The following is an 11,386-nucleotide window of genomic DNA, read 5'->3' on the forward strand; positions in this document are numbered from 1 at the left end:
GAGGACAGGGCCACACAGAAGATCGCTCTGGAATGACATATTCCAGTTAATACCTTTTGGTGGGAAGGAGTAAAACTAAACACAAAAAACTTTTTCACCTCAAGACCACAAGGCTTTCTTTGGAAAAGTGTCCTTCCATGGGAAAGAGGAACTTGCCATCTGCCTGGGAAGATGTGCAGTTGGCAGTGTGCCCCTGAGTCTCTCAGATCCCAGCAGGCCACCACTGAGCAGTCGCTCCGCCACTCAGCGAACACCCATCATGGAGGAGGCGGACGACCACAGCACTGTGGGGCTGACAGCAGCTGAAGAGTAATTTCAGGGACAGCATCACAAGCTGAGCAGAGCCCACCTGAGCGTTTTCAGGCAAAAGGAGATGTTCTTGACTACTGAGATTATTGCGGTTGAGAATTTAACAGCAAGCATAAGAGCTTAATTACTGGGCTTGTTAAAGCTACTTGATATAATATATGCTGACAATATACACTTGCAACGTTCACCTAAATGTTTTTAATAAGCAGCTGAAGACTTCTGTAATAGCACTATATTTAGCTACAGTTTAGCTCTTTTCCCAGCAGTTTCTGCCACCAAGTGGGTAATGAAGACAATGCCACCAAGGGCACCACAGGAACAGACACTGACTGTGTGCACCAACACTCTCAGTTCCCATGTCAGACGGAAGGGCCCCCACCAGCCTTGCCCTGACGCCCTAAAACACTTAACGTTTATTCATTCTTTTAACCCTTACAATACTAGGATGTGGGTACCATTATTACCCCCATCTTATAGATTGGGAAATGAAGGCAAAGAAAAATCAGTAACTTGTCCAAAGCCATACACAGGAAGTAAGTGATCAGGCCAGCAGTCAAACCCAGACCTCCTGGTTCCAAAGCAATGTCTTCACCTGTTACCATTGCCTCTCCCCACCTATCCCTCACAAGGAAGGGCCTTTGAGTGTGCTTGTCCTGTGTGCACCATCACCAAGCTCAAGGCAGGGAATGATTGATGCCAGCCAGCAATGTCACTACAGTTACAAAAAAGAAGCTCCCCATAACTGGAAAGGTTTCTATCTATAGTTTTGGTTCAGTGTTGAGAACAAGGGCCTGCACTTCTAAAGGCCGGCGAGCTCACAGGAAGGCTCTGCACAGCTGCTGCTGGCTCCATGCGTGCTCCTGCATTAATGATGCCACAGCTTCTCTGGGGGGGGCAGCCAGCAGGACCTGACTACTAGAACCTGTACCTGCAGGTGGGGGCAGAGGCAGTCCTGAATTCTAGCACTGTTCCAGGGGCACCTCCAAACCACGTCTTGTAACTACTGGTTCTGACACAGCTTTATCTAGTTTCATGGCCAACCTCCTGGCATGCTGTAAGATGGGGCTGGCGACCTGTTTGACTGTCACTCTTGCTGTCTGAAGTGAAATATTTCCCAGGCAGATATGCCTCTCCGGCTGCTGAAATTTGAGCTGGGTGCCCCCCTCACCCCTCCAGAAGGATGCCACCAGCCGAGGGGTGGCAGCAGAGAGGGCCTGCGTGCTCTGTGCCTTTCCACATTTACTTCCGCTGTGGCAGAAGCCAGCTCCTGGAGGGCAGGGACTTGGTCTGCCACATCCCTTGCCTAGCACACTGTAGGTACTCAGTTAACACATAATTTTAACAAAGGTATTTGGCTAAAAGTCGATGATCTTTTGTCCAATACATAGGGGAAAAATGTGTTGACAGAATTTTGAGCTTCTTGTCCATCTTTTTTTTAAACTTGGGCAACTGTGATCACTTGTCTATGTCACAGTATCTATCACTGTGATCATTTGTTTATAAAATGACTTCATGCTAGTCCCCAGCAAACACCAGGGCATCACCCTCATCTCTTCTACCACTGGACCCTCCTGTGTCACAGAAGCACCCACGTGGATGCTGTCATCCATGTTCTTATCTTGTCCTGGCCGCCCTCCTTAGAGGCCAACAGTATCCCCCACTTCACAGATGAAGATCGCAAGGCTCAGATCAGTTGAGCAACTTGCCCGAAGTCACACAGCTAGCACCAGCACAGCTGGAATCAGAGCTCAGAGTCTTCTAACTGCAAAGCCTCCTTTTCTTTCTTTTTTTTTTTTTGAGATCGAGTCTTGCTCTGTTGCCCAGGCTGGAGTGCAGTGATGCAGTCTCGGCTCACTGCAACCTCCGCCTTCCAGATTCAAGCAATTTCCCTGCCTCAGCCTCCCAAACAGCTGGTGTTACAGGTGCCTGCCACTACGCCCGGCTAACTTTTTGTATTTTTAGTAGAGATGGGGTTTCACCATGTTGGCCAGGCTGATCTTGAACTCCTGACCTCATGATCTACCCGCATCGGCCTCCCAAAGTGCTAGGATTACAGGCGTGAGCCACTGCTCCCAGCCATGCAAAGCCTCTTTCCGTGAAGGCCAGGAAAGCTCCAGGGTTTTGCCACAGGGACAAAATTAGACCAAAAGTTGACCTCCTATATAGTCCCAGATGCTCACTAGGCTGAGGTGGGAGGATGGCTTGAGACCAGGAGATCAAGGCTTCAGTGAGCCATGATGGTGCCACTGCACTCCAGCCTGCGCTCTCAAGACCTCAACTGTTTTATAAAAAAAAAAAAAAAAAAAAGATTGACTTTCCATTAACTAGCAGGCAGGAAAAGTAAGTGGGACTCAGGAACAACACCCTCCGTCCCCACAAAAAAAAAAAAAAACACAAAATAATTTAATCAGGAAGAGAGCCACTCACAGGTACAAACTGGCAGCAGATTCTCAAACAAGTTTGAAGGCGTTTGGCCCTCTGGCCACTTGCCTGTGCTGTCCAGCGTGATGTCAAATCACAGCCCTCCGTGTTTCTACATAAAACTCAACAGTAAAGTGCCTCGTAGGATAAGCTGAGCAATTAGCATCTGTCTCTCCCACCCACATCACGGCAAACATAAAAAGGAAGGTGATCGCCAAGACCTTTCATAAACACCCCTAATCTCTTTAAGTATCAGACTTTCCTAGCAAGGTCAGTTTACTGCCTTCGATGATGGCTAAGGCGTACCTGAACTGCCTACAAACAAGTGTCCACACCTTTTCTGCTACTTCTAGGTCTGACTACAAATCCCTGGCTGGTTTTGGGGTATGTTCACCTCATTTCCCAACCTCCACCAAAAAAACCGAAAGGCCTGCCAGACACTATTGGCCTGGCCACTTCATTCACTGGAAGAAAGCAGGTGCATTACCTCCCAGAAGCTGTCGCTGGACACTTCTACTCCAACGGAATCATCATACGTGACAGACATTTCTTCAAAGGCTGAGGGAGCAGCAAGGTATACTTAGTCAGGGGTCAACTTCGGATGCTCAAAATCTGTAGACAAACCTATGAACGAAAAACATGTATCACAGTGGTTTTTAAATGCCCAAGGCAAAGAAACAAGTCATCTCTATTTCACAACTTCCCATTTCTAATCACTGCCTTCAGTACCAGGTGGTCTATAATATTTCCTAGGTGGGAGAAAGCCAGTAGACTCTAACCAACTCTGGGCGGATATGTGTATGTCTGTGTGTGCATGGTGGGTGATGGGGGCAGGGGGTGCATGTGCGTAAAATCAGGCAGAGCCCCTGGATCTTTGGGCTTGCCCATCCCGGCCTACTCTACCTAACTGGTAGGGCTAGGACCTGGGATAAAACATGAGTGGAGGTAATCCCACCTTTGACACCCGACTCCCCTCTCCGGAGTGTCTACCACATTCCACTTGTGTTGAGCACCGTCCCCACTCAACTCCACCTTTACTGACTCAGCAGTCATTTTATAAAATGACTTCATGCTAGTCCCCAGCAAACACCAGGGCATCACCCTCATCTCTTCTACCACTGGACCCTCCTGTGTCATAGAAGCACCCACGTGGATGCTGCCATCCATGTTCTTATCTTGTCCTGGCAGCCCTCCTTAGAGGCCAACAGTATCCCCCACTTCACAGATGAAGATCGCAAGGCTCAGATCAGTTGAGCAACTTGCCCGAAGTCACACAGCTAGCACCAGCACAGCTGGAATCAGAGCTCAGAGTCTTCTAACTGCAAAGCCTCCTTTTCTTTCTTTTTTTTTTTTTTGAGATCGAGTCTTGCTCTGTTGCCCAGGCTGGAGTGCAGTGATGCAGTCTTGGCTCACTGCAACCTGAAGCCCCAAATTCAGACCAGTTTATTCTGACACTGTGTGTGGCTCAGCTGGAAAGCTAAATGGATCACTTCTGAGAAACAGATTCAGCAATCTACAATCCAGGCAAGAGTAAAGGCGGCAATTATTTCCCCTGCTGGAGGGAAGAAACTGAAGGATTCCCGTAAGCACAAACCACACCTTGCTAGTGTGATGACCTGTCCACAGCCGAGATGAAACTGTCTGACTTATGGGTAAAAAGGTGACCCCATCTTTCTTTACCTTACCCTGTGTTCAGAACACACAGCCAGAGTTCCGAGACCTTCCTCACTGCCACAGTCAACAGTCCAAAGCCTTAGCTTAGCAACAGGAAGGGGTGAGACAGAGTGGCCAACTTGTTTTGAGCATCAACAAGGTGCAAGACTTTGTTCTAGGTCCTGTTCCATATGTTATCACATGACTCTTCATGATTCTCTGTGAGACAACCTGGAATTGTAGTAAGAAACAGACTCCAGAGTCAGGCTGCCTAGGCTTGAATTCCAGACCCATTACTTTTGAGCTGGGCAGCAGTGGGCAAGTTACCTACCCTCTCTGTGCCTCGAGTGCCTTATCTGTAAAAGAGAGACAACAGCCGTGCGCAGTGGCTCGCGCCTGTAATCCCAGCACTTTGGGAGGCCAAGATGGCCAGATCACCTGAGGTCAGGAGTTCGAGGCCAGCCTGACTAAGACAGAGAAATCCCGTCTCTACTAAAAATAAAATTAGCCAAGCGTGGTGGCGCATGCCTGTAATCCCAGCTACTAGGGAGGCTGAAGCAGGAGAATCGCTTGAACCCAGGAGGTGGAGGTTGCAGTGAGCTAGATCATGCCATTGCACTCCAGCCTGGGCAACAAGAGCAAAACTCCATCTCAAAAAAAACAGACAATAATGGAACCCACAAAAGAGAATTGCTGTGAGTCAAATACATACAAGAGCTTAAAACAATACTTGGCCCTTAGTAAGTGCTACGAACTCACTAAGTACCGTTATATAACTTTAGTAAGTGCTACCAACATAGTAAATAATGAATTGTTGCCACTATTATTATTATATAGTAATTATCGTTACTATCATTACTTCTGTCTCTATTTTAAAGTCAAGAAAATTGATGTTCAGTAATTTGTCCACGGTCGTCCAAGTAATGGGTGGTGGAGACTAGTATTCAACACCAGCTCTGCCTGCTTGCTAAGGTAATATTCTCTCCATTACACCAAGATGTTTTCCAAAAACAATCTCAAAGTTAAGTAAATCAGGCTTCCCATAACCTAAAATTGGATCGCTAATTAAAAGGGCTTAATCTGGCGGATTGCAGAGCTCCTAAAGGTAAAACACTGCTGTGTAGCAAGAGAGACAAAGTCCACAACAGATAGCGGTACTTCAAAGCCAAGTCCTACAAAGACATTGCCGCTGTGAGGAGACAGTTACAGGACTAAGATGCGTGCACGATCCTAACCAGGCTCTCATGGAGAGAACTCCAGCAAGGGCTTCTCCCACGCTGGTTGGGGCTCTGCTCCATAATCATAGGGGCGGTGTGTCGTTTGAACCACTAGGATTCACAGAGGCTGGACAGGCCACCTGGCCTGGGCCCTGATGCCCCCTCTCACAGCCATTTTTTTTTTTTTTTGAGGTAGAATCTGGCTCTGTTGCCCAGGCTGGGGTGCAGTAGTGCAATCTCAGCTCACTGAAACCTCTGCTTCCCAGGTTCAAGCAACTCTAGTGTCTCAGCCTCCCCAGTAGCTGGGATTACAGGCATGCACCACCACGCTTGGCTAATTTTTGTATTTTTTAGTAGAGATGGGGTTTCTGCCATGTTGGCCAGGCGGTCTCAAACTCCTGACCTCAAGTGATCCACCCACCTTGCCCTCCCAAAGTGCTAGGATTACAGGTGTGAGCCTTTTTTCTATGGACTCCTATGCTACTAGCCAGGGTCCTCCTGGAGTTGCCTCACCCCACGTTTCAGCAGCAGAAAGTTTTCTACCCAGAGCAGCTGGTCTCTGCTCCAGGCTTCTCAGGGAATAGCAGGGCTTTGGGCTCAGGTGAGTCTCAAAGTGGCCCAATCAAGCCGCCAGCTGGACTGCCTGGCCAGCCATGGGAGAAGCTGCAGGGAAGAGCAGACCCCTGCTCCAGACTGAGAGGCAGCTTGACACCTGAGCCACTTGGGCAGAGGATTTCAGATTCAGTCTGGAGACAGCTGTGGTCTTGACGCAGTTTTGCACAAGATTGATTGACGGACTGACTGATTGGTTGATTGACTGACAAAACATCTTGTCTGTCATCCAGGCTGGAGTGCAGTGGCATGATCACAGCTCACTGCAGCCTCGAACTCATGGGCTCAAGTAATCCTCTCGTCTTAGCCTCCTGAGTAGTTGGGATTATAGGCACGTGCTACCACACCCAGCTAGTTTTAAAAAAAAAAATTGTGTGTGGAAACTGGGGTGTCACTGTTGCCCAGGCTGGTCTCAAACTCCTGGGCTCAAGCGATCCTCCTGCCTTGGCCTCCCAAATTGCTGAGATTATATGAATGAGCCACCACACCGGGCCTAAGATTTAAGAGCCCACTTAAGTGCCAGGAGCCAAGGAGAGGCTCAGCACAGTGGTCAGCCTTTAGGAGTAAGAGCCTGAATCACTGAGCAGAGAGGTAATATAACCAAGATCATGGGTCTGCCAAGGGCATCAGACAGGATATATGCTATATATGACCAAAAGGAACAAGGAACAATCAGCAAGGGAAAGGGACATTCTCCGGTCACACGGTGGCAGAGCTGGGAAAGGCCCACACTTGTTCACTTTCCTTCTGTCTGGGACCAGGATCTCATCATAGCACTGTACGCGGCAACAGTGACATCCTATAGAATGCCTTCAAGTGCAACGAGGGACAAGCGTACCTCACGGGCATCCTCTGTGGCCACAGCTCAATCTGTGATGTCATCAGCTCAACTACCCCCATGTGTATTACTTAGAGTTCATCTTAATGCTCAGCCAGCTGCTCCCTGCCACAAATCTATCACCTCCCAACTTAGACATTCTCCAAGATTATACACATCTTTATTAATTTAAGTAAAACAGAATTAGGAAGACAAATCTCTTTTTATAAAATGGCACAAGGCATTTCAGACCCAACAGAAATGACTTTAGGAAGCTCTGCACCACCACTTCAGTTCTTGAGCTGGAATAATTCATAATCAACTACACTTTCATCTGAACCCTCTAAGCACATCTCATACAAGGTCTCATTGAACTGTGCAGTCAGAATTTAGCAAAGGTATCTGAAGCCCTAAGGAGACACTGAGGCAAGGTATAGAAAACCCAAAGAGACAGAGACTGTGAAGGGAAGAAATGAAAGTCTCCTGCCCAAAGAGTCAGTGAGGTAATGCAGATGAGGCCTGGGACGGTGGAAGGCGGGAAATTCCAGCTCTACCACAGGCCAGCTGGGTGACCTCAGAAAGCCATGTCATTTCTCTGAGCCCCAGTTCCTGAGCTGTGCTTTACCAGGTTTCAGTGAAGGTTAAACGAGATGAAGGTCTCAGTACCCCAGGTCACAGGCCATGGCAGGGCCTCCCTCAATGGGAGCATTGTCCTTGGTCCGCACCCTGGGCTTCAAAGTGTCCTTGCTACTTCCTTCAGCTCCACAGTCACAAGGAACGCAGGTAAAGGGGAGGACCTGGGGGACAAGAATCTGCACCAAAGAGAAAACCCAACCGATAGTACAACTGTGGCCAAGCTGGGAACTCATTTCTGATGTTCACAGAGCAACAACCTGTGGGAGGATGGGGGTTGGGGAGGGGGGCACTTGAGCGCAGGCACCGAGCTGAGTTCTCAATGACAACTCCTAAGTCCCCTCTCTCCTGCCCCTGCTCTGGGACATGAGCAGCAGGGGCCCTGTCCAACCGCCTCGTCCCTCCCATGGAGCCCCGCACCAGCCTCAGCATATGGGACTCTCCTGGCTCCCCGCTCTCACCCTGATGAGCCTCCCTTTTCTCTCCCAACCACTTGCACACCTTGCAGTTCACTCTACGGCTCCTCCCATCCCTCCCAGCACTGATCTGTGGAACTCCCATGACCTCAAACGTCATCCACGTGCAGGGACACACCAGCAGCTCTCAAGACGCAGCCTCTCAACCCAATGAGAAGGCAATTTCCTCGCAGGCACGGAGAAGGTCCAGCAGTGACGAAAGTCACCTGGCACACACCCGACACCCTAAAAGTGATAGCCATTGTTCTTAGATCACCAGAGCAAACCACCCAAAGGTTCTGAGAAATGTTGGTGACTGAGGCTGGGTTTAATTTTTGTTTTCCCGTCATTGTTTCTACTGGGATAAGCACTTTTGGTGAGGCTGCCACCTACCACTGTGACCTTGCCACCAGCCCTCCCTTCTTCAACAGCAAAGAGGCCAGTCATACCCACCCCTATGGCGACTCCTCATGTGCCAGACGCTGTGCCCCATGCGCTACATGCATGCACTCCATTTAGTCCTAACAACTCTATGGGGTAGCGGTTTTGCCATGGGCACTGTCAAAGCAAGGAACCTGGGGCACAGAAAGGGTAAGGAGCTTGCCCAAGCGGAGGAGCTGAGACCTTAATAAAGGCAGGCCGACAGCAGTCATGCTCTTCACCACTGATCTTAACCACCTCAGTGCTGAGTTCAAATATTCTAGAACATACAACATGAAAAACTAAACATAGGTCAGACATGGTGGCTTACGCTTGTAATCCCAGCGCTTTGAGAGGCCAAGGCAGGAGGAACGCCTGAGTCCAGGAGCTCAAGACCAGTCTGGGCAACATAGTGAGATCCTATCTCTACAAAAAGTAGAAAATAAAAAAAATTAGCCAAGTATGGTGGCACGCACCTGTGGTCCCAGCTACTCGGGAGGCTGAGGCGAGAGGATTGCTTGAGCCCAGGAGGTCAAGGTTGCAGTGAGCTATTACTGGGCCACTGCACTCCTGCCTGGGCAACAGAGCAAGACCCTATCTCAAAAAAACCAAACAAACAAAAAAAAAAGTGAACATGCACTGCTCTGCGCTGTGCCGTGACGAACTACCACTACAGTCTTATTTCCAGGCACAGTCTGTCGATCTTGGCCTTTCAGGTGGTGTTATTAAGCCACAGTGGTTTCATCTGCATTTCCTCACTGATTGGTGCTCTGTGCCCTTTTCTTTTTCTTTTTAGAGATAGGATCTCACTATGTTGCCCAGGCTGGCCTGGAACTCCTGGGCTCAAGGGATCCTCCTGCCTCAGCCTCCCAAGTAGCTAGGACTACAGGGTGTGTGCCACTGCCTGGCTATGCCCTACCTTTTTATGCCTTAATGGTGCCATTTGTTGCATGAGAACACTCAGTCCCAGGGCAACTGTATTTAAATATAATGTTTACTGTACCAATATTACCCCCACTTGCCTGGCAGAATCATAGTGAGGGTCAACTGAGAAGGATGTAAAAATGCTTTGTAAAGTAAAAGTGTCCTTTGCAGATATCAGTTGCTACGGTGGGCATGACCCCATCCTGAGTAGGAACCAGCTGCAGACCAGGGCCACTGCAGACAGGCCACACCCTAGAACAGCCATGCTCAACCTCACAGGGAGTCCAAGGAGCTAGAAGAGCTGCCTCATGGCACCACGTAGTGTTCAAAAGCTATTCAATGACTGCATTTCGTCCCCCAAAGATAGCTCTCTTGCCTGGAGTCTGCCATGTTTGCATCAAATCAAGCAAGACTGCTTTACCCGGATGCAGTTCTGCTGCTCCACCTGGGAGTCCAGGCTATGAATTTTGTAGAAGTGGGATAAACCACCATCCAAGCAGCTACCAGCTACTCAGTATCTCTCAGTGCCAACAGGTGGGTGAGGTGAGCTTCAGATATATTATTTTTGTACCTCAAAAATCCTACAAAAGATGTATTATTGTCTCCATTTGATGAAAAGGCAACCAAGATACAGATAATTCAAATCACTGGTCACAGACCCACAGCTCATAAGTGCTAGGCTGGGACTCAACCCTGGGAGACCATCGGACTCCATGCTGCCCAACTCCAGCAAGACACCACATGCCCAGCTACCAGGCATTTCCAGAATCCGGCAATCCTTGGCAGCGAAAAGAAGAAAGGGCAGGAGGATTATCCAGAGTCCCACCACCTGCCAGGGAGGCTGGAGCCTTAGGGCTTCCACATTGATCCTGCTCTCTACCACATCCCCAAAGGCGCTGGGCCTGTCAGGAAGTACCACTCAGAATTTTTTTTGACACACACACGTCCTTAACTATAAAAATGAATCTGCTTGCAGCACCCTTTGAGCTGAAGAAGTATGTAAGCTGAGGAGACTGAGAGCGATTGTTTCTTCAAAAGGCGGTCAGGTAGGGCATGTTTCCTGGCTCTGCTTCATTCATTCTTCCAGGTTGAGCCCACTACAATGACCTTGACCATACCTGTGCACATGTGTGGGACAAGCTGCTCTCTAATGCCAAACAGTGCTGGAACCTTTGAAAATCAATGCAAAAAATATATAAATGTGTATTTAGTAATTAATTGGGGGCTTCTCATCTGGAAGGTAAAGTTCCTGGGAAGAGAGTGTGATACTGAGTTGAAAATGAGTCTCAGCTCCACCTCTGTAATTCAGCTATTTGTCCCCTCTGAGAGCCACTGTCCTCATCTGTAAGGCAGTACAACAGGGGCTCTCATTACCTCCCAGGGTATTAAGAGGCTCAGGGGTGACAGCTGTGAAAGAATTTTGAGAAAGTGCAAAGTGACAGACAAATGAGTCATCCCTGGTCTTTCCAAGGACAGGGACTCATCTGGCACTTCTTTTGTACATTTCAGACTGTCTGGCACCCAGTGGTTGACTAATTACTTCTTCCCAAAGCAACTGAACTCAGGCTGGGCGCGGTGGCTCACGCCTGTAATTCCAGCACTTTGGGAGGCCGAGGCAGGCGGATCACGAGATCAGGAGTTCAAGACCAGTCTGGCCAACATGGTGAAACTGTGTCTCTACTAAAAATACAAAAATTAGCTGGGTGTGGTAGCATGCACCTGTAATCTCAGCTACTCAGGAGGCTGAGGCAGGAGAATCACTTGAACCCAGGAAGTGGAGGTTGCAGTGAGCCAAGATCACGCCACTGCACTCCAGCCTGGGCAACAAGAGCAAAACTCCATCTCAAAAAAAACAGACAATAATGGAACCTACAAAAGAGAATTGCTGTGAGTCAAATACATACAAGAGCTTAAAACAATACTTG

General features: G+C 48.8%; 1 protein-coding gene across 4 annotated transcripts in view; it reads right to left on the reverse strand.

Annotated features, from left to right (window-relative positions):
- PACSIN2 (protein kinase C and casein kinase substrate in neurons 2) overlaps window positions 1-11,386 on the reverse strand; it is a 146,287-nt gene that overhangs the window by 38,076 nt on the left and 96,825 nt on the right. For all 4 annotated transcript variants that reach the window (XM_011945136.1, XM_011945135.1, XM_011945139.1 and 1 more), the window contains exon 2: window positions 3,218-3,354. In XM_011945136.1, the coding sequence (XP_011800526.1) occupies window positions 3,218-3,277 (60 nt within the window). In that variant the 5' untranslated portion in view covers window positions 3,278-3,354. The remainder of the gene's footprint in view (window positions 1-3,217; window positions 3,355-11,386) is intronic.

The sequence above is a fragment of the Colobus angolensis genome, unplaced genomic scaffold (assembly GCF_000951035.1).
Source record: "Colobus angolensis palliatus isolate OR3802 unplaced genomic scaffold, Cang.pa_1.0 Scaffold239, whole genome shotgun sequence".
NCBI classification, from domain to species: domain Eukaryota; kingdom Metazoa; phylum Chordata; class Mammalia; order Primates; family Cercopithecidae; genus Colobus; species Colobus angolensis.